Raw genomic sequence first — 20,318 nt, 5'->3', positions numbered from 1 at the left:
TTTGGTGGGGAAGAATGGTACGCTGGATAACATTGCGAAACTTCGATGTGAGGCCAAAAATATATTGCGTAGTTCAACTACTGAGTGGAACTCTAACCCACACTATCTCGGTTTGTGCCCAAGCGTTTTGACAATTAAACTATCAGTACACGACACCCCATATTAGATAATCTCACATCTAGTTTCGATCATTCCGGTCTAACCATCCGTACGCGCACACCATTGTGTACATTGTCAGCTTTATGCGCCATCGTAAGCTATGCTCCTTGATCGAAGCATCTTACGGCAGGAAAAGTAAGCTCGAATCAGTGAATCAGAATTGAGATTTATAAACAAGCGCAAAAGACAGACAATACTTCGCACATTTTGACGTAGGACTACGTCTTACGGCAAGGTTTGGCCAAAAAATCTTTCTCGAAAAGTGGTAAGGTTTTGAACGCTAATAGCTTAGCGGTTTCCCGATCGATTTTCAATATTTTTGCACCAATCGATCGGAACATCTTCTAAGAGTTGGCTCAAATGAAGAACGCTATTATTTCGTAAGTGTACACTATTGAAAAACTGAAAATAATGAAGCATTATCAAACTAGAAATCCTCGCATCCTGATTGGTCAAAGAAAAGACGTAATCAAAGTTTGCACGTGTTTTTTTGCAAAAAAGTGACAGAAGCTCCCCGTCCCAACAGGTCGAAGAGTCTTTACGGCACTCAAACCTATACCAATTTGATATCTGTGCTTGGGAAGTACCTCAGAGTCCAAAACCACCCCTCTTCTTCAGCCGACGTTATCGTTTCAGCAATAAACCTAGTCCAATGTGATGTCCTGAAGGTAAACAATTTCCCTAAGAGGACATGAACGACCAAAAATTTTGAGAAATCTTTTTTTTTTATTTCAGATTTTGATTCTGCAGTCTTTTCCGTTCATTTTGATACCAAATTTGTAATGATTCGGCCACGGGAAGTGGCCGAAAAACGATCATGCACATAAGCATTGCAGTGCGGCGTGGAACAACTTCGGCGGAATAAACCGCCGCTCCTGGAAAACTACGATTTTCAAACTTTATGTACCTTTTTCTGAGAAACTACACAACGTATTGGAACAAACTTTTTTTGTTGGTAGTAGCTTGGCAAAGACTTTTATAACTTTTGAGTTTCGTAAACAAAACACAGCTTGAGAAAAACGAAAAAGAAGAAGAAAAGATGCCTGAAAAAATAAAATGTTGTCTTCTTTTTCTTTTTTCTCTGGCTGTGTTTTATTTACAAACCTCAAAAGTTATAAAAGTCTTTGCCAAGCTACTACCAACAAAACAAAAAAAGTTTGTTCCAATACGTTGTGTAGTTTCTGAGAAAAGGGTACATAAAGTTTGAAAGAGTGGAAAGGAAGGGGGGTAATAGGTAGCTATGCTTAACAAGTAGTCGTTGTGACTCCTACCTTTTGTCCAATGCTCTTCCTTCCTCAACTGTAGAAACCACTGACCGAGAAGTTTTAATCTAACTTGCTTTTACTTTCAGGACGACGACACTATGCAGGCCCTTACGACTTGCAAGGTAGAAGGTACTGCGTGTGACATTGTTCGTCCGTAAGCGTGTTAGTCCGCGATTCTCAGCGCGGGCTTTCGAAGAAAGGCTTCGTTCCTATGAAATTGACCAAACTCGTGTTTTTAGTCTTTGACCTTGAAATGCGGTCAGGCAATAATATTAATATTTTGGAAACGATGATTCTGCAATTGAGAGAGGGACGGTAGGGGAAAGTAATGAAAATGTTTTTGGGTAAGGAGGGTAAAGAATTTTTCTTGGTCTAGAAAGCAGTCTAATGAATTGATTGATCCGGTAACAAAAAGATTATTTAAATATGATACAATGAATGAATGCAGAAAACACTTAAATGACATGAATGAAAAAGCTGAATTAAAAATCTATCACGATTTGATTCGTAGAGTTCATCCAATCTGCATCATGTATGTCGTGGATAAAAAAGATTTTTCCCAAGAAAAAACAAATTTAAACTATTAGCATTCATACGGTCTGTCAATTTATGAAGTGCAAGCGCTTTATTTGCAAAGCAGTTTTTGGAATAGTTCATGTGTTATTGTCTTCAATATATTTCATGACATGTTACAAGTTGATCATCCTTTGTGCAAAGAAAGGGCTTTAGCTAAAGGAAAAATACTTCAAAATAGACCTAAAATCTTTAAACGGCAGAAAAAATAAACATCTTGAACAAAAACGCGACATATTTTTCTACAAGGGTCCAAGAACAATGTTCTTCGAAAGCTAGGTTCAGAAGCTCGAAATGACATGAGAAAAAATAAAAATGCTTGGACTTCTTTACATATTATGAGTTTGATGAACAAAGATATATATATCAAATGTCTGGACTTCAAACCATTCACTATGATTTTATTAAAAAAGGAAATGGTAGACATTATATTAAAAGCCAACCAGGACCATGACCCGCTAGATTTTTATTTTGATGCGACCGGAGGAGCATGGTCAGATCTTCGAGGAATTGGAGATCAAAAATCATGTTTGCTTATGTACACGCTTTTGACAAGATTTCCTACTAATAAACACGACAAAAAAATTTAATTTCATTTCCTCTTTCGGAGGTATTCACAACTGAACATACCATTGACAATATACACATTTTTCTTCTAAAGATATTGTACACCGTCAAGCATATGACCACACGGCATACAGCAAGTATTTTCAGAACCATAGTATCGGATTTTTCTATGGCTAGCTTGAACGGTTTTGTTTCAGCTTTTAATTCAATGACTATCGTTCAATATCTGAACAAACGTGCTAAGATAATATCATAAATTAAAGTTAACTCAAGATATGAGTTTAATTTAGTTGTAATTCGATCGTGCACTTTCTTCTTTGCACATCTGATCCTAGTGTCGTCGTCCTGAAAGTAAAAACAAGTTAGATTAAATCTTCTCGGTCGGTGGTTTCTACAGTTGTCGGAGGAAGAGGCACAATTTGTGTGTCTAAAAATAACCCAAAAACCAGATACGTCGCTACATCAATAAGGGGGGTTGTGCAGTCTCCTTTTGTCCAGCGCCTCTATGGTTCAAAGGTACACGCGTACCAGCGAGCCACACGCCCTGGCGGATGTTGTGGTTTCGAATCCGGTTATAATCTCTGATTCTAGCTTGGTTCGACCCATGCACCTTCCAGCATTGGACCAAAGGTAGGAGTCACAACGACAACTTGTTAAGCGTAGCTAGCTAGCCTCCCCCCCCCTCCCCGCCTTCCTTTCCAGTCTTTTCCCTGCTTACCCAAAAAAAATTCATTACTTTCCTCTCCCTCCATCAATTGTAGAACCATCGTTCATATTTATTCAACTCATTTTTTTACTAGTTACTATACGCGACATTGTTGCCTATATGCAGGATAAACCTGCCTCGTAATCTCGATTACGCCAAATTTTATACTGCACGCTAGTATATTGCTGTCAGAGCATATGACGTGATGGCAGTATCGTCTTGATACCTACGTGATCAATTTCACCCCCAAATATGATTTTTCGATTTCACTTCAGTTTCTATTTATATAAAACTAGCTGACCCGACAAACTTCGTATTGCCACAAATTAAACTGTGTTGTACATAAATCCTGAATCTCGGATGACCTTTCTCACAATCTTGAGTTTTGCAAGTTTCTGGGGAGTTCATGGGTGTTTTAATATACAAATTTTCCTCACAATTAAGTAGAAAACAACTCCCCTAATTGCTTAGCCTGATAAAATAAAGCGGATAGCATTTAAATATCCGCCATCATTACAAACCATTTCACCGAATACCATTTGGCGGAACATCAATTCTCGGTTGACCATAACGCGGAATATAGAATTTCGCAGAGTACCATTTCGCGAAAAACCTTACGCGGGATGTACCATTTCACGGAAAATCTTTTCGTAGAAAGTACCATTTCGCAGGGGTGACCCAACTGAAGGAAAGTAATAGAGGTCAGTAGATCTAGGAAAATAAATAAACCTAGATAGAGGTGACCTCTACGGGGGGCTGTCTCCCCGCAGTGGCCGGCGAATCCGACGGCAGGTCACCGACAGCACTCGCGACCTGTGGCCGTCTCGCGCTGAATTATTTAATGTTACTATTGATAGTTTTTGGTGGTCTTGTTATTGATTAATGTTTTATGAAAAAGTCTAAAATTTCTCGAGTTCGATTAGTTTTTGAGTTACGCAAAAATTTCTGTTTTATTTGTATGATAGTCCTAATCCCCCTACCACAGGGGTGAGGGGTCTCAAACCATCATTAAAAAAAATCCTGCCTCCAAAACCCCCCACATGCCAAATTTGGTTCCATTTGCTTGATTACTTTTCAAGTTATGAGGAAATTTGTATTTCATTTGTATGGGAGCCCCCCCCCCCTCCTAAAAATGGAGAGGGGTGCTAATTCATCATAGAAAAAATTCTTGTCTCCAAAAACACCCACATGTCAAATTTTGTTCCATTTGCTTGATTAGTTCTCGAGTTATGAGGAAATTTGTATTTCATGTGTATGGAAGCCCCCCCTCCTAAAGTGGGGAGGGGTCTTAATTCATCATAGAAAAGATTCTTGCCTCCAGAAACACCCACATGCCAAATTTGGTTCCATTTGCTTGATTAGTTCTCGAGTTATGAGGAAATTTGTATTTCATTTGTATGGAAGCCCCCCTCTTAAAGGGGAGAGGACTCATAATTCCACTTCTTAAAAGGGGAGGGGTACCAATTTACCACAGAATAATTTCTTGTCACCAAAAACACCCACATGCCAAATTTTGTTCTATTTGCTTGATTAGTTTTCGAGTTATGCAAAAATTTGTGTTTTATTTGTATGGGAGCTCCCCCTCTTAGTGGGGGGAGGGGTCTCTAATCATCACTAGAACCTTTCCTAGCCCCAAAAACCTCTACATGCAAATTTTCACGTCGATTGGTTCAGTAGTTTTTGATCCTATAAGGAACATCCCAACAGACAGACAGACAGAAATCCATTTTTATATAGAAGATGTACATGATGCTGTCCTGTAGCCAGTACTACAGTAATTATTTTAAAATTAAATCATCTTCTTAAATATGTTTCTATTCAAATATATTTGAAAAATACTCGTAAAAGTGATCAATTTCACCTATTTAAACCTGGTGCAGTGGTTAACATACACGCCACTCACGCCGAGGAGCCGGGCTCAATTCTCAACCCCACAGAAGTCACGAATGACCTGCGAATGACGAATAATCCTGCGCATTGTGCCTAATTCTACGCACCCCCCATTTTAGCCAAAACTTCTAAATTCCTGCAAATTTTTATCTCAATTAACACATATTGGAAAACATGTTTACGTTACGTAACAAATTGAAGATTTTTTGCGTACGGCGATTAAACCTAGACCAATTTGATGTCTGCGTTGGGAAAGTGGGGGGAAAGCGGAGAGTGGCGGAGGCGTATTAATCACGAGCTACAGGCACTGCTTGGGGAGACTCCCATCGTACATCTAGCGAAAGTTAGCAGGCTACGGCGGGCCGGACACGTCGCAAGGATGCCGGACGACTGTGCGACGAAAATAGTCCTCTTCAACAACCCCACCGGCACCAGGAACAGGGGGGCCCAACGTGCACGATGGCTCGACCAGGTCGAAAGCGATTTGCGACTTCTGAGACGACTAGGAAATTGGCGACGAGTGGCCCAAGACCGAGTTGAATGGAGACGAGTGCTTGAAACAGCACGAGCCACCCCGGCTCTATGCTGCTGAAGAAGAAGAAGAAGTTGGGAAAGTGTACTGAAAAAAGTGATAAAATCTCCTTGTCCAACAGGTCAAAGATCCTTTACAACGATTGAACCATTCCAGTTTGATACCTGGAAAGAACACCAGAAAAAGTGATGAAGTCTTCGTATTTCAACAAATTAAACTTTTTTTCGGCGGCAATTAAATCTAGACGAATTTGATGTCTGTGTTGGGGAAGCACACCAGAAAGAGTGACAAAACCTCTAAGTCCCAACTGGTCGAAAATTATTTTCGTACGATGCTTTGCCGCAGATCTCATTATTGACAAGACTGAAATCTCTGTTATTTTTTCATATAAATGTTGTGCGCAGTGTTCGAAAAAATTGACAGCCCTGTATGCAGGCGAATATAAAACGCATTCAGCGCATACAGTTTTACGCCTGGAGGTAATCTGTTTTATCTGTCAGCCCATGGACATACTACTGAGCTGCTGACAGTTTTTCTCTGTCTCAGATCTCAGTTTTCTACCCTTCACCACAATTCATTCATGAATTGCAGTGTACCAATTTTCTTGCACTAGACTGATGTTTTAGATCTAAAAATTTAGATGACCTGCTTGCTTTTTAAAATCAACCAAAACCTTGCTGAAGGACAAGAATTAAAACTTCGGAGCAACGTCAACGTTTATTGTAATTGCGTTTTCCATTGTCGGTAGTTCTAAATGACTGAATTATTCAGATATAATTTCATTCACTATTATTGAGAATGAATGAATGTAGAGAACAAGACAAACATGAACGTAAGTGATTCGCTCGAATTGTTGTGTTTAGGTTGGCAATGTTGCTGAGTTCATTTAATCTATTTGAGCAGTATGTTGAGAAAGTGCAGTATATTGCATCAATTTAGGCGTATTGCATAAATTGAATATGAGATTTCTAAGCCCTGGTCATAAATCAACTCTCCAAAATTCTGTATTAGTGTTTGTTCGATTATATTACCACGGCAGTATGAATACAGGCACTCACTCACACAGATGAATTCTGGGAACACCTTGACCGGCAGAGCGAGCTACCATCAGTCTCCTGAATATTGACAATGCTGACGGTCATCTTGCTCAGGGGTCTTCGGTTTCGCGAAAGACAAATTAGGCCCGATTTTCTGTATTAAATAACCGCCCTGTTAGTTATGCTGGTCTAACAAGCCAGTCGTCGTATGTTCGAATCTTGGTTACTCCAACAGCCGGCTGTGAAGTCTGTCGATAAAGAAGGGTCAAGTCTTAGAAAGACGTTTAAGCCCAAGGCTTTGCCTTTTTTCCCTTGAATGCGCCCCTGGTTCTCCTTACTAAACTTTAGTGTAGTTGTTCGTGGTCACCAGCGAACCCAAATACATGAATTCATCTACCACTTCTACCCAGTAAACTATTTGGTTTGTATATCTCGATTGCAACTGAGAAAGACGACATCATATCTGAACGAAAAAGTTATATTTCACGCCAGATAAGAACATATAAGTACCAAAGTGAAGGCAAAATACGTGCGAAAATTTTGACGATTATTTGTTATTGCATTTTGCAATTTATACAGCGGTTTTTATAACACGCAACTAAATACTCCTGAATATAAGATTAAGATATAACTTAATATTGCAATCATCTATACTGTTTTATAATTTACAGTCATGAGTTGTCAGTCATGAGTATGAGGACACGCACGACTGAAAAACAATTTATTGTTCACTTTATTTTGACATACTCCAATCATTATACAATTCCAATGTAAAATTGGCATGCATGCGATTTAATGTGAGCTTTCTATTACGCTGTTGTGTTATCTGGGTAGTTACCGTTACCGTCCATGGAAGGTACGTGCGTTTTTTTTCTTTGAGCTTCTTTCTTTCATGCATTTGGTCTTCGAAGCCCAATCTTCCTAGGCTCCGCTTTCAGTCTGGTGTAGATTGCCGGCCCTGTCGCAAAGTTCCTGGCTATGATCAAAGTCATTTTAGGAGTTGGGTACCCTTGGTAGCAATATCGTGCTTCGCGTTTCGACGCCCGCTCGAAGGGAACACCCCCTCAAGAGCGATGTTGAACAGCATGCAGGATAAACCGTCACCTTGTCTCAATCCTCGCCGCGTCTCAAGGGGACTCGAGAGTGTCCCCGGGATGTGCACGAAACACATCACTCTTTCCAGTGATAGCTGTGATCAGTCGCGTCAGTTTGTCCAGAAAACCGCGTTCCTGCATTCAACTGTATCGTATGTTGCTTTGAAATCAATAGAGATGTGATGCGTGGGCACGTTGTACTTTCTCATTGAGGTATTCATCGAAGAACTGCCAACCACCTCGCACTCGTTTGTGATTAGATTTTTATGTAAAAAAAGACTTGAGTGTATTTCTATGTATAGTAGAGTTAGCCTCTAAAACTCACAATAATATTTTGCTGAAACCAACATTATGAAACAACATTCCTTCGTAGACATCATACGAAACCAAACTACTGTTAGCTATTGGACGCAAATAATTTTCAATTTTGTTATTTGTACCAACTTGGCAATGACGGAAAACCCAATTAGTTACGATGAAACTCGAATCTATCACAAAAACGATACGACTGTATCGATGATACCGACAACTCATTTTAGCTGCCAGGATAGAGAGCAAAAATCTATTGCCTTGCAAATTGCTAATTTAATGGAATTAAATTACATAGACGATAATCATTAGCTCAGGTGAGTAATGACAGTATCCACCCAACAATAGCACAGGACACTGTTCGTTGTCCTGATATAATTCATTAGCTTAACTGATTGCGTATCAGTAATATCACAAATGGAACTTCCCCAACCCTTCACTGATCCTTTGCTCGCCAACCTGCTGGTGGCGGTATATATTAAATTAAATTCCCCGCTCGAAAACTAATAATTACGCAACTATAATAGGTGTATACATTCATATAAGCAAATGTTTTGTACGTATTCTAACTTGGAACATCCAAGAGAAGGGCTTGATTATAACACAACTATAGCAATAATATCAATATTTTTTGCGTTAGTGGATAAAACCAGAAACCAAATATTTACACAATCGCATTAAGTGCTGCATATTGTTGTGGCTTGTTTGAAACGCAACCAATTATTTCACACCGATGTAATATCCATTGAAACTATCCAAATAGAGCCATGAACGATGTCCCTTTTCCCGCTGGAAATTGCATCGTGATAACCTGACACGTTTGCTGGTGATGGACTGGACAAAGTAAAAAAAAATTGTGGTACAATACTCACGAGCGTACAACAATGTTCCTTTGAAACCTGCAACCCAATCCCGCTTACATCATACTTCATCGGGTAAAAACCTCTCCTATTGAAGCTATAAAAATACTCCATCAGCGGGTCTCGCGAGGATGGATCGGTTCTGCTTCGCGCTGACGAATAGTTTAATTAGCCCAATGCACAGTGGGGCGACTCCATACAAATGCTGGCCAAGCAAAAAAATCTCTTTAAATCAAAGATAATATGTGGTTCTTATATAATTTTGGGGTGCTGAGCCCGAATTTCAGGTTTATTTTCCATTAGGAAGTATATTTTTTTGTGTTAGGGAGAATTTTCAACTATTTTTCAAATATTATTTAAGTATAATAACGTATAAGAAATGAGGGTCATTTGGAAAACTATTGCAGATGGATTTTTATAGGATAAAACATTATATAAAACAATACAAAGCAAGTATGAGCTTTAATAATCAACACAAAATCCATATGAGTTAATATTAATCAAAAATCAAAACTTTTCCCCCTATTAATTTTCTTAATCTTCTTTATCTCCATCTTCTTCTTCATCTTCTTCTACTTGTTGTTCTTCTTCTTGGTCTTCTTCTCCTTCTGCAGAATCACTCGTTTCACATTTCGTCTTCAATAGTACTATAGCGTTCTCAGAAAGATTTTTCTAATTACATTTTTCCGTTTCGAAGAAGCTATAAGCTTTATCCGGAGAAATAAGAACACGAATAATTCTATCACGATTTGTATTTTCACACTCATTTTTGCATGTAAAATATTGTCTTGTATTTTTATCACTATGTTTAGCATTAGGCAATGACCTTATTCTCGTGAGGGTCAATACCGGTGTAGTGGCTAGCATTCACGCCTCTCACACGGAGGACCGTGGTTCAATTCCCAACCCCGCAGAAGTCACGAATGACCCGGTTAAAGTGACTAAAATTAAACAAAAAAACTTATTTTTGTGCTTCTTCTGTCATTCGTCCTATCAGCAATATAGTTGTCTTGATTCATTTATGACCGCGAATTCCAATTCTTTGCATTGCAGTGGACGTATTATACAAGGACTATACCCTGACATAAAGATTCTTGGTATACAAACAATAAGTTTCGAATTTTTCTGAAATAATGTGTTCTAGAACTTGCTATAAGAACATTTCTCAACCTTTTAATTAATTTCCTATCTGTACCCGTGATTTCAGAACTAATACCAGGATTGGCATAAGATTTTCGAGCTATATTTCCGTCATTACTATTGCCGTATCCTCCAAATTTCCTCCAACCTCTAAAATCTAGTCAATATGCAATATGGACCATACATTCGAAGCAGCTTATCCAACCATGTAAAGGAGATATCCCATAATTAAGATATCTTACGTTTACTTTGAGTGTTTGCATTTTGTCTATATTATTGAATTCTGATATAGTAGCCTTACAAGCGTAACATCTGTGCTCTGCGCTACTCTGCGCAAAATGAAACTTTATCCATTTGAAAGCTCATATTTTACGCTAACTTTTACCGATAATGTCAATAGTGGCGAACCTTGGCTTCAAAACTTTTAAGCGTGTTTTACGCGAAAATATGGCACTTTTTTAATGAAAATTAAAATTGTGGCATACTATGATAAAATTACTGCATACTCAATTAATGGGCTTTATTCAGCACTATTTTTTGAAGAACTTTTCCTTAGACACTGTTGAAATCCGAGCTACCATTAGACCTCTAGCATGTTTTGAAATATTGGGTTATTTTTCAAAAAAACGCTAAAACATGCTGAGATAGCATACTTTCAAGATTCATAAAAAATTCAAATTTTGTCATATTGATCTAAAATTTTGAATTTGAACACTTCAATAGTATAGAATCACAGGAAAAATACAACGGAGAGTCGAAACGAACTTTCATTTTTTGGCTGCTGGCCAGCGATTCCCCACTGTGCAATGCCTCGAATGTCGGAATACCCACCAACATTGTCGGTATGGAGTGCTCCATCGAACCTATAGAAGACTCGAACCGCTGAACGTTGCATTCAGTCGGATTTTATCCCTTCCAATTAGTGTCAACACCATTCAGCCAGAGATCTAACGGTGAAATTCGAACCTACCTGTATGGGGAACCATAGCGAGGCGAAAGCCGTCACGACGACCACCACCAGTCGGGTGACGCGTTTTTTGCTTTTTTTCGATTCGGCTGACCGCCCACCGACCGAAGTCCGCCACAGCCGGGACAGCATGCACATATAGAGGACGCTAATCAACACCAACGGCACCAGATAGGAGCTGGAGAAGAACGCGATATGGAAGGCAACGCGGGAGAATTGTTCGTTCTCGAGGAACGTACAGGAGGCCAGGTCCCGGTCCCGGTACTGGATTTTCTGCAAATAAACCAAACAGAAAGATTGGATTGTTAGCCTTTTATTTTAATAACATCGATCCATAACAAATGCATAACTAAACCGCCCGTTTTGAAGGATAATACCAAATAAGCATGCATATATCTACTTATACGTTAGTTTCCATCAGCACGTCAACAATAGCTAAATAATAAATTTTAATCATGTTATACGACGCAAATATCGGTTGAGGTTCCGTTTGACCTTATATCTATGTCCCGCCTATAACAATAATAAATTGTTTTGCAAGTAATCCACTTTGGACCGGAAACATACCCGGAAAATTGAAAAGAACGTTTCGCACGTTCACACGCGGCACCGTTCCGGATCACAGTCACGTCCGTGGTTTTTCGTTTCTTGTATAGTTTACGCTAAAATCGTGCACAACGGTTTATATTTTACGTTAGAATGCAGCATCATCCTTAGCAAATGTGCATACTTTATCAGGTTTATGTATGCAATTTATAACCGGAACAGCGTCATTTTATAGAGCAAATACCATAAGAACAACTCACGCGAAACGCGTGGCCCAGGGATTCAATTAGGATATTTACATTATACCGCCGGAAACTAAACGGCAACCGGTCGGCACCGTTTTTAATGCAATCAATATTCGCAACTGACGGTTGATGGTTGTCCATCAAAGTTTGTGCCAGTAGTTAGTGTGTACATCCGCGAAACGCTGCTGGTTTCGTGATGTGGCAGCTGATGTGCACCACTAGGAGCCACCGGAACTGACCTAACGGATGCCAACAGTGTTTAACAAACCGGCGAAATTTATTCCTTGCAGAGAAAAGCAAACATTTGCTTACCCGTTCGGCCGCAGCCGGGGCCGTCAACCAGCGTCACCATCAGCGGATGACTTCGAACGTGCAGCATAAATCCGTAGCACTGAGGATACGCGTATAGAATTTTTTATATTTAAGGAAAAAATTTACTGATTGTAACAAATTACGATCTATAATTTATTTCAAACACAAATACTATTTTAAAATTTATAAAAAACAATTACAAAAATAAAGCAAGGACGAACGTCGCTTTTTAAATAGTAAACAAATTTGATTGAATGATTATATATGCATACAAACATTTTTTTCACGAAATCATGTTATGTTTATTCAATAGGATTGTAGCTCAACCGTGGCATAAAATATCCTTGACGAATAATTAAAGAGATAACAAATGTGCTATTTACTGTTTTGAAGCAAATGTGTCTATAAACAGTGAAACGCACGATTGTGATTAGAAAAATGACTCAAGAAAGTAGAATCGTTATTTACACAATTGCAAAACCGAAATTTGTAGTATGTAGGTAGTATGTATATGTTGATTTTTGACGTAGGACTACGTAATTGGTATTGGAGATCATACTAAAATATCTAAAAAATGCGAGCGTCACGATAAAGTGAAAGATTTTCAGCGCTAAAAGCTTTGCGGTTTCCAGATCCATTTACAACATTTTTGTGGCGATCGATCAGAAATTCTTCTACGCATCAACCCCAATAAAGAAACCTATTGATTTCAAAGTGCGCACTATTGAAAAGTAGAAAATAATAAAGCATTGTTCAACTGGCAATTCTTGCACCGTGATTGGTTGGAAAAGACGCCATCATAGTTTTAACGTGTTTTTAGAAAGAAAAAAAACTGACAAAATCTCCCCGTCCCAACAGGACTGTAAAGTGCAATATGGATAACCTTACTTTAGAGTGTACCATTAAACTACTCGAAAATTGAAAATAGGTTGACAGCGCGGTTCGAATGTTCGATGTTTACTGATACAGTTACGTCGTCCCATTAGAAAAATCAGTTAATTTAAATTTATTGGGCGGTAGTTGCATACGATAGACGAGGATCACACAATATGTCGTCGTCATCGTCAGTATCCTAGAGCCGGAGTGGCTCGTGTTGTTTGAAGCAGTCGTCCATTTAACTCGAATTTGAGCCACTCGTCGCTAATTTCCCAGTTGTCTCGGTAGTCGCAAAGCATTTCCGACCTGGTCGAGCCATCTTGCACGTTGAGCCTCCCTGATCATGGAGCCGGTGGGTTTGTTGAAAAGAACTATTTTCGAACGCACTGTTGCCCGGCATTCTTACGACGTGTCTTACCCAGCCTACCGACTTCGCAGGTGTACGTTGGGAATCTTTTCAAGCAGTGCAAGTAACTCATGATTCACACGCTCCACCACTCTCTACTTTTAGTTTGTACTCCGCCAAATAGCGTCCGCAGTACCTTCCGCTCGAACACGGCATGGGCACGTATGTCCTCCGTAAATAGCCTCACGACTTCATGTCCATAAAGAACTACTGGCCTTATAACAGTTTTGTACATCATCAGCTTCGTATGGCAGCGTATATTTCTTATTCGTAGCGTTTTGCGAATGGCAAAGTAGGTTGGATTTCTCGCTTGAATGCGCCGCTGGATCTCTTTACTAGTGTTGTTGCCCGCGTTCAACAGCCAAATACACGAACTCATCTACTACTTCTAGCTCATCGCCGTCAAAGATTACCGTTCGAGAGAGGCACGCGTTTCTTTTTTTTTTTTTTTTTTTTGATCAGCTTCCTCTCATGTCACTCTGACGTAAATTGCCTTGCCTCCGCCGTCGCAAGGTTCTTGTCTATGATATCAAAGTCATCTAGTTACCTTGTCGAACAACTTGGTCGAACCATCTCGCACCTTAAGCCCTCTGTTCCCGGAGCCGGCGTGGTTGTTGTAAAGAACTGTTTTCGTCGCACTCACGTCCAGCATCCTTACGACATGCCTGGCCTACCGCAGCCTACCGACTTTCGCCAAATATCGTCTGCAGCACCTTCCGCGCAAACACGGCTTCAAGTCCATTAAGAACTACTGGTTTAATAAGGGCATCGTCAGCTTCGTTCAGCAGCGTATGCTTCTTGATTCTTGATGGTAGCATTTTGCAAAGGGCAAACTAGGTCCGATTTCCCGCTTGAATGCGTCGCTGGTGTTGTTGTCCGCGCTCACCAGCGATCTCAAATAAACGAACTCATCTACCACTTCTAGTTCGTCGCCGTCAACAGTTACTGTCTTTGGGCGACACGCGTTTGTTTACTTGTTTGAGCCTCCTCCTTTCATGTATTTAGTGATGTCAGTTTATCCACAAAACCGGTTTCGTGCATCATGTACCATAGCTGGTCTCGATCGACTGTATAGTATGCTACTTTGAAATCAATAAAGATGACATGCGTGGGCACGTTGTACTCTCGATATTTCTGCAAGATTTATCGAATGGTAAAAATTTGGTTGAACGAGCACCGGTGATGCCCGCCTGGTAAATTACAAGATTGACTTACAATGAAACGCAGTTTTAATATTACAATTTCCTATTTTTTGCGCAAAGCCGTGATGGGCAAAATTACTTATATTTACTGATAGTTATCAGTAACGTACAGTAAACTACTGATAGTCATCAGTAACAGTTTTTAATGATAGTTCCCATCCCTACGCTTGTCTCAAACCTCACCGCGTCTCGAGGGGACTCGAGTGTGTCCCCGAGGTGCGCACGAAACACATCACTCGATCCAATGCTATAGCTATAGCTCTAATCAGTCGCGTTAGTTTACCTGGGAAACCGTGTTCGTGCATTATGTGTCATAGCTGGTCTTGATCGACTGTATCGTATGCTGCTTTGAAATCAATAAAGATGCGATGCCTGGGCACGTTGTACTCTCAACATTTCTCTCGGGTGTTAAAAATCTGGTCCTTCGTTGCGCGAATCCCCATGAAACCAGCTTGGTAAACGAAGTAAACTTACAATGAATAATGCTGTTATAATATTACAATTAGGGTAGTTGATCCAATAATTGTGGTAGTACCAATAGTTGCGCTACTATTAATTATTAATTCATATTTTCGTCACCGTAGTATTTTAGATAAAACAATTACGTTCATTATATAACACAGATTCTTAGAAGTATTGGTAGTTAGACTACACCATTTAAAACTAAAGCATTATTTGCTAAAATGTCAATTTTCCAAAATCTAACGCAGCTATACGTGCAGTTGGAGCGTACAACTATAGGCTCTCATTTCTATAGTTTTGCTACGATGTTTTTTCACTTAGCAACCTAGCAATGTATATGGAATAACACAATTAAAGGAACACCAAACTTAATTAAGGAAACATTAGCGCAACTGTTGGTACAATATAATTGAATAGGAAAATTCATTTTTTCTTTATAAAGCTTCTCGTACAACGAAAGCAATTGTCTTGTCTTGTGACAAATAACTTGTATTTGATAAATTTATATCCCTCAAGCATTAATTGAAGTATATACCTTAATAAACAAGAAAAATGAAGTTATATTGTGCTTAGTGGCGCAACTAATGGAGCATCTACCCTACCTATGTTTTGCTTCAACGCCGTAATGATTAAAATGACTAATATTTACGGCAACGTACTGGAAACTACTGATAGTTATCAGTAACGATTTTTAATTATAGTTCCCATCCCTAGTCTGCTTGTCCCAACAAAATTTCTTACAATCGCCATCAAACCTAGTCCCATTTGATATCTGTGTTAGGGAAGTGTAAAAGAAAAAACGACAAAAGCCCGTTATCCAAACAGATTGCAAATTCTCTACGGCAAGACGGTTTTGGTATTTGTTTTGGGCTGGCAAATGAGTGAACATGTGCAAATATATCACCTCTGTTTTCTAACTCCTATCTCTACCTCCACGAGGTGCCGGCTGGGGTACGGTAGCCAAAGTTGCGCACCTGGTGGTACGCAACCTTGGTTGTCGTATGCAGACAGAGAAGGTGGAACACTCGCCGTGTGGTTTCCGGCTACCTAATCATGCAGTTCGGCGCAGGTTTTTCGGAGGGCGCGGCTGCGGGGTGTGGGCACACCGGGAGAGAGTTATTTTCTCAGCTGGCTTAGCACAGAGAGAGAGAGACTCTAAATCGGTCTGTTTTACACAATCTGCAGTTAGGCCCTTTGGCGGTTGGTGTCGAATTGTACGTTTGGGCAAAAATTGAGCCACGGGACCTGATCCTGCCGGGAGTCGGCAAATCAGGAGCCCCTAGGTCAAGGTCTACCTCCGTGCCGATGACTCAATGGCTGGAGGGGTGAAAACATGCCAGTCGCAAACGGAGTGCTTTGGGCATCTGGCCCCTACTGTGCCATGCGGGGCTCTGGTACGGTCGATCTTTGTTGTCCCTTGCGTTTCGTGGGAACAGCATAGTAGTCCTGCCCAATTTCCCTTATGGGTTTTACGCCAAGTGCGTTCTGGCCAATATAATTGGCTTCGCTTACAATTTGCTGTCTGATCTGTGTTGGAGATTGTTTGTGCATATACTCCGCTAGTCAAATAGTTAGGGTCGCACAAATAAATCTTCAACACAAACGGGCAGCAAATTTGTATTTATGCGAAAAACTTTTTAATGGCTCTGTCACCATCGCATTGGTTCAGGAGCCGTATTTTCGCAAGGGGTACTTTCATTCGACGGATATTGGAAACCAGAACTTTGCTGCTTTCAGCAAAACTGGTATGACAAATCCTCGTTTGATGCCCAGGGCATGCATATTGTTGCATAGGTCAATAAGTGCATGCCTTATCTCTGAGTTGACTACTCGAGATATTTGTGCAGTCACAGTAGAACTCGTCGTGGATGATGTCCATAGGCGCTATGTCTACTGCTCTGCATACTTACCACACGATGAACCGTCTCCCAGCGACGATTTCAGAAATGTGGTGAGATACTGCCAATCTAATGGGCTTCCGCTCATTGTAGGCAGTGATGCCAATGCCCATCACATCATTTGGGGCAGTTCGGATATCAATCCGAGAGGCTCTGATTTGATGGAATATTTGAGTAGTACCAACCTTGGAATACTCAACATTGGCAATTGTCCAACTTTCATACGAGCTGGTAGAGAGGAAGTGTTAGATATAACACTCTGCTCTAACAGGATCAGTCATGAGTTGGCACAATGGCATGTTTCAAATGAGACACCAATATCTGATCATTGCTTTATATATTTTGATCATTTGGGTGTCTCCTTGAACGCTGCAACCTTTCGCAATCCGAGATTTTCTGACTGGGAACTCTTTGAGGAGGAACTGGCGACGAAATTTCAAGGATTCGAACCGACGATTGAGTCATCGATCGACTTGGATGTGGCTGTAGATGTCACAACATCTTTTATTGCGGAATCTTTTGAAGTAGCTTGCCCGCTAAAAACTATTAAAACGACTAGAGGAACACCGTGGTGGAACTCTCATCTCGCGGAACTAAAGAAACGATGCAGGAGAGCCTGGAATAGACGTCGGAGGGATGGCGTGGAGCCTTTCAAGCAGGCCCGGAAAGCCTATGCAAAGGCTCTACGGTCTTCAGCACACACGAGCTGGCACAGGTTCTGTAGCAACGTTTCCAGTTTCGGCGAGGCAAGTCGACTTAATAAAATACTGTCAAAATCGAAAGATTATCAGGTTAATAACATTCGAAGTTCGAACGGTGAATACTGTTCGAATGACAATGAAATCCTGGAATGTCTCTTTTATAGTCACTTTCCGGGCTGTGTGGAACCTGAAGTTCGAAACGATCCAGAAATCGTTTTAGGTGGCTTAGACTCATGGGCTTTTGCTCGGAGACTTGTCACAACTGAAGCGATTGAGTGGGCCGTGAACAGCTTCTCTCCATACAAATCTCCTGGAACAGATGGAATATACCCTATTCTACTGCAGAAAGGATTCAAGTACTTCAAACACATTCTGAGAAGGATGTTTGTGTGTAGTATTGCTATTGGGTACATCCCAACTCAATGGCGTGAAATAACCATTAAGTTCATTCCTAAAGGTGGACGCGCGACATACGAGCAAGCAAAAAGTTTTAGACCAATCAGTCTAACGTCATTCTTGCTTAAATCACTTGAGCGGATTGTTGATCACCACATCCGCGAAACAAGCTTAGTAGAAGTTCCTCTTCATTCAGCACAACATGCTTATCAAAGTGGCAAATCTACAACCACTTTATTACATGATGTGGTGGATAAAATTGAGGTTGCTTTTTCACAAAAGGAATCTTGCTTAGGAACTTTTTTGGATATTGAAGGCGCGTTTGATAACGTATCTTTCGCTTCCATTTTGGAGGCTGCTCGTTATCATAATGTGCCTTCAATAATCATAAAGTGGATAGAACAAATGCTTAGTAACCGATTGCTTTTTTCGTCCTTACGGCAAGCAAGCATTTGGAAGCAAAGTGTTTGTGGATGTCCACAAGGTGGCGTTCTCTCGCCTCTTTTGTGGAACCTTGTGGCGGACGGCCTATTGAGGAAACTCAATAGTCTAGGCTATCCGTCATATGGTTTTGCGGATGACTATCTCATCCTAGTAGTTGGAAAGTGCATAAGCACATTATTTGACTTAATGCAGCAGGCACTACGCGTCGTGGAAACGTGGTGCCGAGAAACTGCACTTTCGGTAAATCCGAGCAAAACATCTATCGTCTTATTTTCAAGACGTAGAAATATCAATGGAGCTCGCGCTCTGCGCTTTTACGATTCGGATGTTGATGTTGTGAACGAAGTGAAGTACGTGGGGTTGATTCTCAACTCCAAGCTTGACTGGTCCACAAATATTGACTTCCGAATAAAAAAAGCGTGCATGGCCTTTGGGCAATGTAGACGAGCAATTGGCAACTCTTGGGGGCTTAAACCCAAATACATACACTGGTTATACACGGTCGTTGTCAGACCAATACTGGCGTATGGTTGTCTTGTATGGTGGCAGAGAGGGGAAGTTGTGACTGTCCAGACAAAGCTAAACCATCTTCAAAGGATGTGTTTAATGGCAATGTCTGGTGCATTTACTACAACTCCTACTGCCGCCCTAGAAGCTATTTTCAATATTAAACCTCTACACTTCCACCTGAAGCAAGAGGCACTAATATGTGGTTATCGACTACACGCGATTGGCCTTTGGCAGTCTGTGGACGGTTCCACTGGTCATACTCGATTGTGGTCGCAAATTGTTGCTGAGGACAAGTTTGCCCTTGCTCCTAGCGATGTAACGCTCATGCGTACTTTCACGTATAGGACTTTCTCAAGTGACTTTCCTCCTAGAGAGGATTGGATGTCAGGCTACATGGAAAGGAAAATTTCCGACTATGTAGTCTGTTATACCGATGGTTCTTTGTACGAAGGTCGCGCGGGTGCTGGTGTTTACTGCCGTGAGCTAGAATTGGAGGAATCCTATTCGTTGGGTAGTTACTGCACCGTTTTTCAAGCTGAAATCTTTGCAATTATGTGCGGAGCTCAGTTTGCACTTCAGAAAGAACTGATAGGCAAGATTATCTACTTCTGTTCTGACAGTCAAGCCGCTATAAAAGCCCTTTGTGCGGCTAATTCTAAATCTAAAACAGTCATCGCCTGCCACACCCAATTAGAAGAACTAAGCATTCTAAATGCCGTTCATCTGGTTTGGGTTCCTGGCCATTCTGGTATAACCGGAAATGAATGGGCTGATGAACTAGCAAGATCTGGAGCAGAAAAGTCGGTTTTCGGACCGGAACCTGCTTTACCAATTGCGGCATGTTGGATAAAACAAAAGATTCGATCTTGGTTTTCATCTGAACATGTACGTTATTGGGAAAATCTTGAAACTTGTCGTCAAACGAAAAGTTTCATTGTTAAGCCTTGTGAGAAGGTTGCGAAATTTCTTTTGCAACACTCAAAGGTAAATTGCAGTATTCTTGTCAGATCACTGACTGGTCACTGCAGGCTAAATTATCATATGGCTACGATTCAGCGAGCTGAATCGTTTCATTGTAATTTATGTGAATCCGACTACGGTACACCATATCACGTAATTTGCAACTGTCCTGCAGTAGCACAATTGCGTCATAGGATCTTTGGATCCTACGTCTTAAATGAATCGGATTTTAGGAAACTAAAATTACGAGACATTTTGATG

At 40.5% G+C, this 20,318-nt stretch overlaps 1 protein-coding gene across 1 annotated transcript in view; it reads right to left on the bottom strand.

Moving 5' to 3' along the window:
* LOC128732901 (allatostatin-A receptor-like) overlaps positions 1-20,318 on the bottom strand; it is a 148,417-nt gene that overhangs the window by 37,847 nt on the left and 90,252 nt on the right. Inside the window, exon 2 of the mRNA XM_053826341.1 lies at positions 11,103-11,372. Coding sequence (XP_053682316.1) covers positions 11,103-11,372 — 270 coding nt within the window. The remainder of the gene's footprint in view (positions 1-11,102; positions 11,373-20,318) is intronic.

The sequence above is a fragment of the Sabethes cyaneus genome, chromosome 1 (assembly GCF_943734655.1).
Source record: "Sabethes cyaneus chromosome 1, idSabCyanKW18_F2, whole genome shotgun sequence".
Classification (NCBI taxonomy): domain Eukaryota; kingdom Metazoa; phylum Arthropoda; class Insecta; order Diptera; family Culicidae; genus Sabethes; species Sabethes cyaneus.
Note: the sequence above shows the minus strand (reverse complement) of the source record. Positions and strands in the feature narration are given on the sequence as shown.